The sequence below is a fragment of the Gouania willdenowi genome, chromosome 21, assembly GCF_900634775.1.
Source record: "Gouania willdenowi chromosome 21, fGouWil2.1, whole genome shotgun sequence".
NCBI classification, from domain to species: Eukaryota; Metazoa; Chordata; class Actinopteri; order Blenniiformes; family Gobiesocidae; genus Gouania; species Gouania willdenowi.
In genome coordinates, this window is record NC_041064.1 from 665,039 (window position 1) to 682,226 (window position 17,188).

General features: G+C 46.7%; 1 protein-coding gene across 1 annotated transcript in view; it reads left to right on the forward strand.

The window, feature by feature from the left end:
• The window catches only part of ttn.2 (titin, tandem duplicate 2), a 214,246-nt gene that overhangs the window by 168,826 nt on the left and 28,232 nt on the right, over window positions 1-17,188 (forward strand). The window contains 1 exon segment of the mRNA XM_028435600.1: window positions 36-17,129. Coding sequence (XP_028291401.1) covers window positions 36-17,129 — 17,094 coding nt within the window.

Here is a 17,188-nt window from a genome sequence, read left to right on the forward strand (position 1 = left end):
GTTAACTCTTCTTTTCTTCTCTTTGGGTGTTTCAGATCCACCTGGTCCTCCATCCAACCCTAGAATTACAGATACCACAAAAACGACAGCCACCTTTTATTGGGGCCGACCTCACTATGATGGTGGTCTTGATGTAGAGGGATACATCTTAGAGTATAAAAAAGAAGGACATGATGACTGGGAGACAGAAACCCAGTTCCCGCTGAAAGCTACAGATTATGTATTTGGTAAACTTCAAAAAGGTGGAAAATACCACTTCAGAGTCAGCGCCGTCAACTCTGAGGGTGTCGGCGAGCCGGCAGAGGTCGAGAAAGTGACTGAGCTGGTGGATCAGGAGATGCTGCCAGACTTTGAACTAGACGCTGAACTCAGGAGAACCCTGGTGGTGCGGGTTCGAGCATCAATTCGTATGTTTGTGCCGATCAGGGGCCGCCCTGTTCCTGAGGTAACCTGGAGTAAAGATGATACAAATCTGAAATCCCGAGCACACATTGACAGCACTGAGTCCTACACTCTCCTAGTTATTCCTGACTGTACCAGGTACGATGCTGGAAAGTACAACCTTTCCCTGGAGAATGTCGCTGGAAAGAAGACTGGCTTTGTAAACGTGAAGGTTCTGGACACTCCTGGACCGCCGGTCAACTTTAAACCCAGAGAAATTACCAAGAACAGCATCGTGCTCCAGTGGGAAATCCCTATCATTGATGGTGGCTCCAAGATTCACAACTATATTGTTGAGAAGAGAGAGGCTACTAAGAAGGCTTACACAGTGCTCAGCACTACTTGGCAGAAGTGTTCCTTCAAAATTTCCAACCTTGAGGAGGGAGCCTACTACTATTTCCGTGTCTCTGCTGAGAACGACCTCGGTGTTGGTGAGCCAGCTGAGACCCCTGAGCCAATCAGGGTATCCCAGGCTCCGTCAGCTCCAGAAAACCTGTATGTCACTGATGTTACGGCTGACAGCGCCAAGCTAGCATGGACCAAGCCAATCCACGATGGTGGTAGTCTGATCACAGGATATGTCATCGAAGCTCAGAAGAAGGACATTGACCAGTGGGTCCATGTCACCACCATCAAGTCCTTGGATTTTATCGTTACTGATCTGATTGAAGGAGCTGAATACACTTTCCGCATCATGGCCGTTAATGCTTCAGGAAGGAGCGATCCACGTGAGAGCAGGCCAGCTGTAATCAAAGAGCAGGCTGCAGCACCATCCTTTGATTTGCGTGGGGTCTATCAGAAAACTGTCATTGTCAAAGCAGGGGACCGAGTGAAAGTGGAAATTCCAGTGCTTGGAAAACCAAGACCTGTGGTGTCCTGGAAAAAAGGAGACACTGCCTTTAAGGAGACACAAAGAATGAACATTGAAACCACCCCGATGTCAACCATCCTTAACATCAATGAGATCAAGAGGAAAGACGGAGGCCAGTATTCAATGACTGGAAAGAATATGCTCGGTACAGTGACTGAGACCATCACAGTTGTGGTTCATGACATCCCCGGGCCTCCCACTGGTCCTATCAAGCTGGACGAGGTCTCTTGTGATTTTGTCACTTTCTCTTGGGAGGCACCAGAGAATGATGGAGGTGTTCCCATCAATAACTACATTGTAGAGATGAGGGAGACCATTGGAACTTCATGGAGGGAGCTTGCAGCTACTGTGATTCGCACCACATTCAAGGCAGCCCGACTCAATACTGGAACCCAATATCAGTTTCGTGTCAAGGCTCAAAACAGATATGGCATTGGGCCTGCCATTATCTCAGAGCACGTAGTGGCAGCATATCCATTTGATGTGCCCAGTCAGCCTGGAATTCCTGCAGTGACATCTTTCAACAAGGATTCCATGACTCTCAGTTGGAACGAGCCATCTTCTGATGGTGGCAGCCCAATTCTGGGATATCACGTAGACAGGAAAGAGAAAAACAGCATTCTGTGGCAGAAGATCAGCAAAGCACTTGTAATTGGAAATATCTTCAAATCAACAGGACTCGTTGATGGAATTGCCTATGAATACCGTGTTACTGCTGAAAATATGGCAGGTCTCAGCAAACCAAGCAAACCCTCTGAGCCGATGTATGCTCTGGATCCTATTGATAGACCAGGTCAGCCCGTTGCACTAAATATCACAAGGCATGAGGTGACAGTGTCTTGGACAAAACCAGAGGGAGATGGAGGATTTTCGATTACTGGCTACACAGTAGAAAGAAGGGAGATGCCCAATGGACGCTGGCTCAAAGCAAACTTCAACAACATTCTAGAAACCATCTACACAGTCAGCGGCCTAATCGAAGACGCAACTTACGAGTTCCGTGTGTTTGCTAGAAACTCAGCCGGTGCTGTCAGTGCTTCTTCCCTGCCATCAGAGGCTATCACATGCCGAGATGACATTGAAGAACCCAAGCTTGATGTGGATTCAATATACAGCAGCAATGTGGTTGTCATGGCAGGAGAGGTGTTCAAGTTGGAGGCCAATGTCACTGGCAGACCACTTCCATCTTTGGTGTGGACAAAGGAAGGAAAAGAGCTTGAGGATACAGCCAAGATAGAAATCAAGACAACTGACTTCCACTCGACTCTCATTAACAAAGACTCTCTGAGGAGAGATGGTGGTGCTTTCACACTAACTGCCAGCAACCCTGGTGGCTTCGCCAAGTTCATATTCAATGTGAAGGTTTTTGACAGACCTGGACCACCGGACTCACTCACTATCACAGACGTCACTGCAGAAAAATGTGTCCTCAACTGGCTGCATCCAATGCATGATGGTGGTGCCAAAATCGAGTACTTTGTTATTCAAAAGCGTGAGACCAGCAGATTGGCATGGACAAATGTGGCCACAGAGCTTCAAGCAAACAGGTTTAAAGTCACCAAACTTCTCAAAGGAAATGAGTACATCTTCCGAGTCATGGCAGTAAACAAGTATGGTGTGGGTGAACCTGTGGAGTCTGAACCGGTCATCTGTACCAATCCCTACAGTGTTAGTGATCCCCCACAACAGCCTGAAGTCACCACTATTACCAAGGACACTATGGTGGTCTGCTGGGAACGACCCGAACATGATGGAGGCAGCAGAATAAACACTTACATTGTTGAAAGAAGAGATAAGACTGGCTTACGTTGGGTCAAATGTAACAAGAGGACAGTGACTGACCTACGATTCAAGGTTTCTGGCCTGACACCAGGACACGAGTATGAATACAGAATACTTGCTGAGAATAATGCTGGACTCAGCCACCCTAGTCCTTCAAGTTCATTCTACAAAGCAGTTGACACTATCTTTCAGCCAGGACCTCCAGGAAACCCAAGAGTACTTGATACAACCAAGTCTTCCATCACACTTGCATGGAATAAACCTGTGTATGATGGTGGTTCTGAAATAACTGGGTACATTGTTGAAACTTGTCTACCAGAGGAGGATGAATGGACCATTCAAACTCCCAAGAAGGGATGGGTAGCCACCTCTTTCACTATTACCAACCTGAAAGAGAACCAGGAATACAGAATCAATATATGCGCCACTAATTGTGAGGGAGTTGGAGAGCCTGCTGCTGTACCGGGAACTCCCAAAGCAGAGGACAGACTGCTTCCTCCAGAAATTGATCTTGGAGCAGATTTACGCAAAGTGGTTTGCATCAGGGCCTGCGGCACTCTTAGACTCTTTGTCCCAATCAAGGGTAGACCAGCCCCTGAAGTAAAATGGTCAAGAGAACATGGAGAATCTCTAAACAAAGCAAACATAGAAATCACCCCATCCTTCACCACTCTACAAGTGGACAACGTTGATCGCTTTGATGGTGGTAAATATGTAGTGACAGTGGAGAACGCCTCAGGAAGCAAGTCGGCCTATGTTAATGTCAGAGTGCTCGATACTCCTGGGGCCCCTCAGAATCTAATTATCAAAGAGATCACAAGAGATTCAGTTTCCCTCGTTTGGGATGCACCTTTAATAGATGGTGGCTCCAGAGTCCGCAACTACATTGTGGAGAAGCGCGAGTCCACCAGAAAGGCCTACTCCACTGTTTGTGCCAGCTGCCACAAGTCTAGTTGGAAAATTGGTGACCTGAAAGAAGGACAATTGTATTCCTTTAGAATCCTGGCAGAGAACGAATATGGCATTGGTCTCCCAGTAGAGACTGTTGAACCAATCAAGGTGTCTGAGAGGCCTTTGCCACCAGGCAAAGTTTCTCTGAAAGAAGTAACAAGCAAGAGTGTCACACTAACGTGGGAAAAGCCAGATTATGACGGGGGAAGCAGGATCACAGGTTACAATGTGGAGATGCAGTGCAAAGGCAGTGAAAAGTGGACTCAGGTAATGGTAGTGAAGAGCACCGAGGCTCAGGTCACTGGCCTAATGCAGGGAGAGGAATACATGTTCCGCATCTCAGCAACCAACGAGAAGGGCGTCAGTGACTCACGTGCTCTCAATGTTCCTGTAGTGGCAAAAGATCTGGTCATTCTACCAACATTCAAAATGGTCTTTAGCACATTCAGTGTTATGGCAGGAGACGATCTAAAGATAGATGTACCATATGTCGCCTGCCCGAAGGCTACAGCAGCATGGTTTAAAGATGGCGCCATTCTCAAGGAGACAACCAGAGTCAATGCTGAATCAACAGACAAAAACCTTCTCCTAGTTATCAAGGAGTCCTGCAGAGACGATGTTGGAACTTACACTATCAAACTAACAAACAATGCTGGAGAAGCATCCACAGATATCAGTGTGTTTGTTTTGGATAAGCCTGGCCCTCCAACTGGCCCAATTACACTGGATGACGTCACTGCTGACAGTGTGGTATTGTCTTGGAGTCCACCTCAGTATGATGGTGGCTGCAGCATCAACAATTACATTGTTGAAAAGAGAGACACATCTACCACAAACTGGCAGATTGTATCAGCCACAGTGGCCCGAACCACAATTAAAGCAGTCCGTCTGAAGACTGGATGTGAATATCAGTTCAGGATTGCTGCAGAGAATAGATATGGCAAGTCCTCAGCCCTGCTCTCTGAAGCTATTATTGCTCAGTATCCCTTTGAAGTGCCTAGTTCTCCACGCTCTGTGGTTGTACAATCAGCTACCAAAGAAACCATGGTGGTTGTATGGGACCAACCAAGTACTGATGGAGGCAGCAAAATACTAGGTTACCACCTTGAACTTAAAGAAAGAAACAGCATACTGTGGGCCAAACAGAATAAACAGCTCATTCCAGAGCCCAGATTTAAGGTTGTTGGACTTGAGGAGGGCATTGAATATGAGTTCAGAGTCTATGCTGAGAATATAGTTGGCCTGAGCAAAGCAAGCAATATCAGTGAAATGCAAGTGGCCAGGGATCCCTGTGACAGACCAGGAAAACCAGAAGCCGTTATTGTTACGAGAAACCAAGTAACACTCAGGTGGACCAAGCCTGAGTATGATGCCGGTATCAAGATCACAGGTTATGTGGTTGAGAAGAAAGAGGGCTCCGGTCGCTGGATGAAGGCAAGCTTTGCAAATGTTCTAGAGACCGAATTTGTGGTCACTGGACTTATTGAGGATCAGGTTTACGAGTTCCGTGTCATTGCTAGAAATGCAGCTGGTGTCTTCAGCCAGCCATCGGACTCTACTGGAGCCATCACTGCAAAGGATGAAGTGGATCCACCCAAAATTGACCTGGATGCAAAGTACTCTCAGGCTGTGGTGGTGAATGCTGGAGAGACCTTCAAGCTTGAGGCTAACATTTATGGTAAACCAGTTCCTATTGTACACTGGCTGAAGGAAGGTCAGGAAATTACTGAAGCAGCTCGCACAGAAGTGAAAAACACAGATTTCACTGCGTGCATAGTTGTGAAAGAAGCCATCCGTGTTGATGGAGGTCAGTACACTTTGCTTGTAAAGAACGTTGGGGGAGAGAAGTCAATGAACATCAATGTCAAGGTCTTGGACAGACCAGGTCCACCTGATGGTCCAATCTGCATTTATGGGGTTACCAGTGAAAAATGCTCCATTTCTTGGAAATCTCCTCTGCAAGATGGAGGAAGTGATGTTTCCCATTACATTGTTGAGAGAAGGGAAACCAGCCGATTGGTTTGGACTGTAGTTGAACCAAAAGTTCAGACGCTGAACTTAAAGATCACCAAACTTCTTCCTGGTAATGAGTACATCTTCAGAGTAATTCCTGTTAACAAATATGGTATTGGTGAACCTCTGGAATCTGAGCCTGTCATTGCCAGAAATTCATTTGTTGCCCCCAGCCCTGCAACTGAGGTTATGGTCTCCACAATTACAAAAGATTCAATGGTGGTGACTTGGGAGAGACCAACCAATGATGGTGGGAGCCCCATCCAGGGATATGTGGTTGAGAAACGTGACAAAGACGGTGTGAGATGGACTCGTTGTAACAAACGCAATGTGAGTGAACTACGCTTCAGAGTCACAGGACTTCTTGAAAGCCACAGCTATGAGTTTAGAGTGTCGGGCGAGAATGCAGCAGGGGTTGGAACACCAAGCACACCAACAATCTACTACAAAGCACTGGATCCTATCTTTAAACCTGGCCCACCAAACAACCCTAAGGTGGTGGATACATCCAGATCCACAGTTTCCCTGAAATGGGGTAAACCCATCTATGATGGTGGCTGTGAGATTCAGTCTTACATTGTGGAGGCTTGCAATGGAGCATCTGATGAGTGGTTCATGTGCACTCCTCCAACTGGAATCAGTGACACTAAATTTACAGTAAAAAGGCTTCTAGAAAAACATGAGTACCAATTCAGAGTATGCGCAATAAACAAAATTGGTGTTGGTGAGCATGCTGATGTTCCTGGAAAAATACTTCTGGAGGAGAAACTTGAGTCCCCTGATCTTGAGTTGGATGCCGATATGAGGAAGATGATCAACATCAGATCAGCAAGCACTCTTAGACTGTTTGTTCCTGTCAGAGGCCGTCCGGCTCCTGAGGTCAAATGGGGCAAAGCTGATGGTGAAATTAAGGAAACAGCTCAAATTGATAATACTGGCTCCTACGCTTCCCTCGTTATAGAGAATGTTGACAGATTTGATAGCGGCAAGTACACTCTGACAGCAGAGAATGCTATTGGGGTGAAGTCCATATTCATCAGCGTTAGAGTTCTCGACTCTCCCAGTCCACCAACAAATTTTATTGTGAAAGAAATTACCAAGAATTCAGTCTCTCTGACGTGGGAGCCTCCACTCTTGGATGGAGGTTCAAAGATTAAACATTACATTGTTGAGAAGCGAGAGAGCACCAGGAAAGTTTACTCCCCTGTTACTGTCTGCAACAAGATGTCATGGAAAGTTGAACCCCTACCTGAGGGCGGAATCTTCTTCTTCAGAGTGATGGCTGAGAATGAGTATGGTGTGGGTCTCCCTGTTAAAACCTTACAGCCAATCAAAATATCAGAAAAGCCTCAGCCACCTGGCAAGGTCAGTGTGCTTGATGTCACAAAAAGCACTGTCACTCTGACTTGGGAGAAACCTGAACATGATGGAGGTAGTAGGATTAGTTATTATGAGGTGGAGTTGTCACCAAAGGATAGTGATGCTTGGACTGTGTGTACAAGTGTTAAAGGACTAGAGACAGTCGTGACAAATCTTCTTAAAGGAGAGGAGTACCAGTTCAGAATTGTTGCAGTAAATGAAAAGGGTAAAAGTGACCCAAGACAACTGGTTCAATCAGTTGTCACAAAAGACCTTGTAATTGAACCTGCTGTTCGGCCCAAAGTAAGCACATACCATGTCCAGGTTGGCTATGATGTTAAGATAGAAGTCCCTGTGGCTGGTCATCCAAAACCAACCATCACCTGGACCAAAGATGGAGCTGCCCTGAAGCAGACCACTAGAGTCAATGTCACAGACTCCTTGCAGCACACCACTCTTACCATAAAAGATGCCACCAAAGATGATGGAGGTATGTACAGCATCAATGTAGCCAATGCTCATGGTTCTAAGGATGCTACAATTGAGGTGATCACGTTGGACAGGCCAGGTCCACCAACAGGTCCAGTGCAGTTTGAAGATATCAGTGCAGAGAGCATCACTCTCAACTGGGAACCTCCATCATACACCGGTGGCTGCCAGATTTCCAACTATGTGGTGGAAAAGAGAGACACAACCACAACTAACTGGGTGGTTGTATCTGCCACTGTAGCCCGAACTACGTTGAAAGTGGCCAATCTGAAAACGGGTGCCGAATATGTTTTCCGGATTTATGCTGAAAATCGGTATGGAAAGAGTTATGCCATTGACTCAGAGCCTGTTCTGGCACAGTATCCCTTCCAGGAACCTGGTCCACCAGGAACCCCATTTGTGTCTTCACACACTAAAGACTACATGGTGGTTGAGTGGCATAAACCGCCGTCTGATGGAGGCAGTTCCATTTTGGGTTATCACCTGGAGAGAAAAGAGAAGAACAGCATCCTTTGGACTAAGATCAACAAAATGCTCATTCAAGACTGCAGATTCAAATCTTCTCCTCTTGAAGAAGGCATCGAGTATGAGTATAGGGTGTATGCCGAGAATATTGTTGGTATTGGAAAATGCAGTAAAGTCTCAGAGGTTTATGTGGCTCGGGATCCATGTGACCCCCCTGGCAAGCCTGTAGCAGTTATTGTGAGCAGGCACACAGTAAAACTGCGCTGGACCCCACCACAGTACGATGGTGGAAGCAAAGTCACAGGCTATGTGGTGGAAAAGCGCGACCTCCCCGAAGGTAAATGGATGAAGGCAAGCTTTGCAAATGTCATGGAAACTGAATTTGAGATTACTGGCCTCACTGAGGACAACAAGTACGACTTTAGAGTAATTGCAAGAAATGCGGCTGGCGCTGTTAGCAAACCCTCTGAAAGTACAGGGTCTATAACAGCCAAAGATGAAGTTGATCCACCTAATTATGAGACAGATCCTATTTACAACCAAACTCTTGTCATTAATGCTGGAGATACATTCAGTTTGGAGGCCAATGTGAATGGCAAGCCGATTCCTGCTGCTCAGTGGTTCAAAGGAGATATTGAAGTAGAAAATTCAGCAAGGGCTGAAATAAAAAATACAGACTTCAAATCGGTGCTTGTCGTGAAAGATGCCATAAGGGTAGATGGTGGACAGTATACACTTGTTTTAACAAATGTTGCTGGAACTAAAACTGTTCCATTTAGCGTTAAGGTCTTGGACAGACCTGGACCCTCAGAGGGACCTCTCACTGTCAGCAACGTCACTGAGGAGAAATGTTCACTGTCATGGCTTCCACCCCGGCATGATGGAGGAGCTAGTATTTCTTACTACATCATTCAGAAGAGAGAAACCAGTCGCCTGGCTTGGACGGTTGTCTCTGGAGACTGTGGAGCCACAATGTTTAAGGTTACCAAACTATTAAAGGGCAATGAGTATATCTTCAGAGTAATGGCGGTCAACAAATATGGTGAGGGTGAGCCTCTAGAATCTGATCCAGTTATAATGAGAAATCCATTTGTTCCTCCTGGTCCACCTCAGGAATTGGAGATCACCAACATCACAAGAGACTCCATGACAGTCTGCTGGAACCGCCCTGAATCCACTGGTGGTAGTGACATTAACAATTACATTGTGGAAAAGAGAGACAGAGCTGGAGTGAGGTGGACAAAGTGCAACAAACGCAGAGTCACAGACCTGCGTTTCAGAGTAACTGGGCTGACTGAAGACCATGAATATGAATTCAGAGTTTCTGCTGAGAATACAGCCGGTGCAGGCCAGCCAAGTCCACCTACACATTACCTCAAAGCTTGTGACCCCACTTTTGAACCAGGCTGTCCAACCAATGCCCATGTGGTCGACACTACAAAAGACTCTATTATTGTGGCTTGGCACAGGCCTATCTATGATGGTGGTTGTGAGATTCAAGGCTATGCTGTAGAAATAACCAAGGCTGATGAGGAGGAATGGACCATCTGCACACCACCTTCTGGAGTGAGTGCTACCACATTTATCATCAACAAACTGATAGAGCTCCAGGAATACAAAGTGCGCATCTGTGCCATGAACAAACTAGGGGTTGGTGAGCCGACAGAGGTCCAAGGTGTTCTGAAACCAATGGATAAGATCGATCCTCCCGAAGTAATTCTGGATTCAGTGCTAAGAAAGGGAATAGTTGTCCGTGCAGGAGGTGCAATGAGAATTAATGTTCCATTCAAGGGGCGCCCTACTCCTGAAATCAGCTGGGCCAAAGAGGATGGTGAATTGTCCAGTAAAGTCCAGATAGAGACTGGTGAAGACTACACACAACTGTCTGTGGACATCTGTGACAAATATGATGCTGGAAAATACATTCTTAATCTGGAAAACAGTGCTGGAGCCAAATCTGCCTTTGTGTCGGTGAAAGTTCTGGACACCCCAGGAGCACCTGTAAACCTCACTATCAAAGATATCAAGAGGGAAAGTGTCACGCTTACATGGGAACCTCCTTTAATTGATGGCGGTTCAAGAATAAAAAACTATCTGGTTGAAAAGCGTGATTCTACGAGGATTGTTTACAGTAATGTGGACAATAAATGCACAAAGACAAGCTATCGTGTCACTGGCCTCACTGAGGGTATGATCTACTATTTTAGAGTCTTGGCTGAAAATGAGTTTGGTGTTGGACAGGCAGTTGAGACTGAAGATGGTGTTAGAACTTCTGAGCCTCCTCTTCCTGTGGGCAAGGTCACGTTAGCTGACGTTACCAAAACCTCAATCTCACTATCTTGGGAGAAGCCAGATCATGATGGAGGCAGCAGGATAATGGGCTACTACATCGAAATGCAGCCTGTTGGCTCAGAGGAGTGGGTGGTGGCTGCTACAACCAAAGCTTGTGAAGGCACTGTGACCGGCCTCAGTAGTGGACAAGAGTATCTGTTCAGAGTCTCAGCTTTCAACGAGAAGGGCAAGAGTGATCCCAGATCTCTAGCTGCTCCAGTTACAGCCAAAGATGTGACCATCGAACCTAGATTTAAATTGACATTCAACACATACAGTTTACCAATTGGTGACAATCTGAAAATGGAGATCCCAGTGATTGGACGTCCTGTTCCCAAGGTAGAATGGAAGAAGGATGGCCAGGCTCTGAAGGAAACAACAAGACTGAATGTGTCAAGTACACCATACTCCACAAAGCTGTTCATCAAGGATGCAAATAGGGAGGATGCGGGCAAATACACAGTGACAGCCACCAGCAGTATTGGAACAGTCACAGAGGAGATCAGTGTCATCATCCTAGATAAGCCTGGGCCACCTACAGGACCTGTGAAGATTGAAGAGGTGAGCTCTGACTACGTCTGTCTTGCATGGGAGCCACCAAGCTATACAGGAGGTTGTCAGATCAACAACTACATTGTGGAGAAGAGAGATACGACCACCACTGCATGGCAAATTGTGTCTGCTACTATTGCCAGAACAACCATCAAAGTTACCAAATTAAAGACAGGCATTGAGTATCAGTTCAGAGTGTCTGCTGAGAACAGATATGGTAAGAGCTCCCCCATCATCTCCCCTGCTGTAATTGCTCAGTATCCATTTACTGAGCCTTCGGCTCCGGGAACACCAACAGTTTCAACTGCAACCAAAGACAACATGGTGGTTGAGTGGAAGACTCCAATTAACAACGGCGGCAGCCAAATCCTGGGCTATAACCTCGAGAGAAAGGAAAAGAACAGTGTTCTCTGGACTAAACTGAACAAGTTTCTCATCCCAGACACACGTTTCAAGACTGTAGATCTAGAAGAAGGTATAGAATATGAGTTTCGGGTTTATGCTGAAAATCTAGCCGGTCTCAGCCCAGTCAGTAAGGTCTCAGAGAGCAGAGTAGCCAGAGACCCCTGCGATCCCCCTGGTACTCCTGAGGCCATTGACATTACTAGAAACCATGTGACACTCCAGTGGACCAGGCCCCAGTATGATGGAGGCAGTGCAATTACTGGCTATGTAATTGAGAGGAGAAAGCACCCTGAAACCCGCTGGATGAAGGCCAGCTTCACTAACATCATTGATACCCAGTTCACATTGACTGGGCTAACTGAGGACTGCATTTATGAGTTCAGAGTTATTGCCAGGAATGCTGCTGGTATTTCCAGCAGTCCCTCTGCAAGCACAGGTGAAATTACTGCCAAAGATGAAATTGAGGCTCCAGGAGCCACAATGGATCCCAAGTTCAAGGATATTACTGTAGTCCATGCTGGAGAAACATTTGAGATTGATGCAGACTACACTGGCAAACCTCTGCCAGAGGTCATTTGGTTAAAGGATGGAAAAGAGATTGACCAAACCACACCGAGGATGGAGATCAAGACCTCACTGACACGTACCATCCTGACCGTCAAGGATTGCATCAGAGTCGATGGTGGCCACTTTGTCCTTAAGCTTGTTAATGTCGGAGGCATGAAGATGATCCCGATACTTGTGAAAGTTCTAGATCGCCCGGGTCCCCCCGATGGTCCACTTGAAGTCAAAGGAGTTACATCAGAGAAATGTTACCTGCATTGGAATCATCCATCACATGATGGTGGAGCTGCCATTTCCCACTACATTATTGAAAAGAGGGAAACTAGCCGACTGTCATGGACTATGGTCGAGCCCAAGATTCAGGCCATCAGCTACAAAATCACAAAACTGCTGTCGGGTAATGAATACATTTTCAGAGTTACTGCTGTCAATAAGTATGGTGTCGGTGAGCCTTTAGAATCAGAGCCAGTGGTTGCCCGTAACCCCTTCACCACTCCCAGTGCACCCTCTACCCCTGAGACCAGCGCTGTCACCAGAGACTCAATCGTGCTCACCTGGGAAAGACCAGAGAATAATGGAGGAGCTGAGATTGAAGGATATGTCCTTGAAAAACGGGACAAGGATGGCATCAGATGGACAAAGTGCAACAAGAAAAGGCTAAATGATCTGAGATTCAGATGCACTGGCCTTACAGAGGGTCACTCTTATGAATTTAGAGTCTCTGCTGAAAATGCTGCTGGTGTCGGAAAACCCAGTGCGCCAACTGAGTACATCAAGGCCTGCGATGCTACTTATCCACCAGGACCTCCGAATAACCCCAAAGTCACAGACCACTCTAGCACAACAGTGTCCCTCTCCTGGTCCAGACCTATCTATGATGGTGGGGCACCAATCAGTGGGTATATTGTTGAAGCCAAAGAGGCAGCAGATGATGAGTGGTTTATTTGCACACCTCACACAGGAGTACAAACTCAACACTACACTGTCAAGAAACTGAAGGAGAATGCCGAGTACAACTTCCGCATCTGTGCTGTTAACTGTGAAGGTTCAGGCGATCACGTAGATCTGCCGGGCTCAGTGGTTGCTGCAGATAAGTTAGAGCCTCCTGAGATTGAAATGGACGCTGACCTAAGAAAGATGGTAAATGTGCGAGCCAGTGCAACACTGCGCTTGTTTGTGACAATCAGAGGAAATCCAGAGCCTGAGGTTCGATGGTCAAAGGCCAACGGCACTCTGAATGAACGCACTCAGATTGAAATCACAAGTTCTTACACAATGCTGGTGATCGAGAATGTAGACAGATTTGACACAGGCAAATACGTCCTGACTCTGGAGAACTTAAGTGGCTCGAAATCAGCCTTCGTTAATGTCAGGGTGCTGGACTCTCCCAGTGCTCCAACAAATCTGCAGGTTATGGATGTGAAGAGGAACTCAGTGTCCCTCTCCTGGGAGCCTCCACTGATTGATGGTGGGGTCAAGATCTCACATTATATAGTGGAGAAGAGAGAGCAAAAGAGAATGGCTTTCACCAGTGTGTCATCAAACTGCGTGAGGAACTCCTACATTATTTCTGACCTACAGGAGGGAGGTCGATACTTCTTCCGTGTTTTGGCAGTCAACGAGCTTGGAGTTGGATTACCGGCCACAACTGAACAAGTCAAAGTATCCGAAGCTCCCTTGCCTCCCGGTAAAATTGCGCTGGTTGACATCACTCGTCACACTGTCACTCTTTCCTGGGAGAAACCTGACCATGATGGAGGCAGCAAAATCACAAAGTACGTTGTTGAGATGCAGTCAAAAGGAGACGATAAATGGACAATGTGCAGCGAAGTCAAAGCTTTGGAAGCTACTGTGAAAGGACTAATAACTGGAGAAGAATATTCCTTCAGAGTAATTGCTGTAAATGACAAGGGCAGGAGTGATGCCAAGCCTCTAGCTAATCCTGTTGTGGTGAAGGACATTACAATGGAGCCTGTCATTAACCTGCTGTTCAACACCTACAGCATAAAGGCAGGGAACGACCTAAAGATAGATGTTCCCTTCAAAGGCAGACCTGACCCTGAGGTGGCCTGGAAGAAGGATGGCCATACCCTTAAACAGACTACTAGGGTGAATGTTGTCACCTCCAAGACATTGTCCAGGATTGTCATCAAGGACGCTACAAAGGAAGATGTAGGAAAGTACGAGATAGTGCTGACTAATTCACTTGGTACTAAAACAGCTGAAATCTCAGTTATTGTTCTTGACAAACCTGGTCCACCCAGCAACATTAACTTTGATGAAGTGAGCGCTGACTTCATCTCTCTGTCTTGGGATGCCCCGACTTATGATGGTGGATGCCAGATCAACAATTATGTAGTGGAGAAAAGAGACACAACTACCACCACCTGGCAAATTGTCTCGGCAACAGTAGCCAGAACATCCATAAAGGTTGCCCGTCTCAATCAGGGTACAGAGTATCAATTCCGAATTGCCGCTGAGAACCGTTATGGCAAGAGCGCAGTTATTAACTCTGCATCTGTTGTAGCTCAGTATCCATTTGAGCCTCCCAGTGCTCCAACTAACCTTCATGTTGCCCATGCCACCAAGACTGGCATGCTTGTTGAATGGGGCAGACCTGCCAGTGATGGTGGAAGCCCCATTACTGGCTATCACATTGAATGTAAGGAACATAGTAGCATTTTGTGGACCAAAGTCAACAGAGGCCTTCTGACTGAGAACCAGTTTAAAATGACTGGCATCGAGGAAGGCCTACTTTATCAGTTCAGAGTCTATGCTGAGAATATGGCCGGAATTGGTCAGTGCACAAAGCCAAGTGAGCCTGTGGCAGCTCGTGATCCATGTGAATCTCCTCGTAATCTCAGAGTGACAAACATTACTAGAACCTCGGTGTCCCTCTTCTGGGAGGCCCCAGAGTTTGATGGTGGAGTGAAAATCACTGGCTACATTGTTGAAGTTAAAGAACTTCCAAATGGCCGCTGGTTGAAATGCAACTTTAACAATTTGAAAGACACCTATTTTGATGTTACCGGCCTAGTGGAGGATGTTCAATATGAGTTCCATGTCATTGCCAAGAACTCAGCAGAAATGTTAAGTGCTCCCTCAGAAAGCACTGGTCCTATCACTGTTAAAGATGATGTGGAACCACCTACTATCATCCTGGATGATAAGTTCAGACAGCTGGTGGTTATCAAAGCTGGGGATGTCATCAGAGTTGATACTGAAATCACAGGCCGTCCCCTTCCTGTTGTTTCATGGAAAAAAGACGGTAAAGACATTGAAGCCAAAGCCAGGTGTGAAATCATCTCAACCAACTTTACGAGCACAATGATCATCAGAGATGCAATCAGGAGAGACTCAGGGCAGTATGTTCTGACTCTGCACAATGTAGCAGGAAACAGGTCTATTGCCATCAACTGTAAGGTTCTGGATCGACCTGGACCATCTTCAGGCCCATTAGCTGTCTCTGGCCTGACAGCAGAAAAATGCACCCTGACATGGGGACCACCTCAGGAGAATGGCGGTGCTGAAGTTATGCATTACATTGTGGAGAAACGCGAGACTAGTCGACTTGCATGGACCCTTGTCCATGGGGACATGAAGGCAACTACATGCAAGGTGACAAAGCTGCTTAAAGGAAATGAATACATTTTCAGAGTTAGGGGAGTCAACAAGTATGGAGATGGTGAGGCACTGGAAAGTGAACCAGCAAAGGCTGTGGATCCCTTCACAGTACCTGCTACTCCTACCAACATTCAGGTCACCGCAGTGACCAGTGAAGCCATGACAATCTGCTGGGAAAGACCTGTTTCAGACGGTGGCAGCAGCATTGCTGGCTATGTCATTGAGAAGCGAGAGAAGACTGGTCTCCGCTGGTGTCGCGTTAACAAGAAACCAGTATATGACCTCAGAGTCAAAGCATCAAACCTTCGCGAGGGCTGCGAGTATGAATACAGGGTGTTTGCAGAGAACTCCGCAGGTCTCAGTGCACCTAGCGTGCCATGTCCTCTCACCAAGGCTGAAGACCCACAATTCCTACCTTCACCTCCTGCTAAACCAAAGATTATTGACTCTACAAAGACCACAGTTACACTGACATGGAAAAAACCCTTGTTTGATGGTGGAGCACCTGTAACTGGGTACAGAGTGGAGTACAGAACGACCCTTGATGACGAATGGATGGTTGGAGTGCAGAACACCAAGAACACAGAGTTTATTGTGGTGGGACTGACACCCGGGGCTGAGTATGTGTTTGTCGTCAAGTCCATCAACAAGATTGGAGCCAGTGAGCCTAGTCCTGAGTCTGACAAACAGGTGGCCAAAGAGAAAGAAGAGGAGCCCATATTTGATATCAGCAATGACATGAGGAAGACTCTTATTGTGAAGGATGGCAGCTCCTTTACTATGACAGTGCCTTTCAGAGGCAAACCCATTCCCAGTGTAACATGGACAAAACCAGATGTTGACCTGAGAGTCCGAGCTGTGATTGATAGCACCGACACCTTCTCATCCATCACTGTGGAGAAAGCAACTCGCAACGATTCTGGAAAGTACACCATCGCTCTGTCTAGTATTGCTGGAACATCCTCCTTGACGCTAAATGTCCGGGTCCTGGACTCCCCTGGACCTCCAGTCCATGTAGAAGTCAAGGATGTGACCAAGACCTCAGCTACAGTGACCTGGGACACTCCTGAGAATGAGGGAGGAGGTCCAGTGAAGAATTACATTGTGGACTACCGCGAAGCCAGTAAGAAAGGCTGGACAAGGCTTACAGACAAGTGCCACAGACTGACATACAAAGTAATGGACCTAAAGGAGGGCGAGGTGTACTACTTCAGAGTGACAGGCGAGAACGAGTATGGCGTTGGTGTCTCTGCTGAGACTAAAGAGGGAACCAAGGTCACAGGTAGGAGGTTTTTAAATGAAGCATCAGATACTTTGTAGACATTTGCTAATTTTAATAGA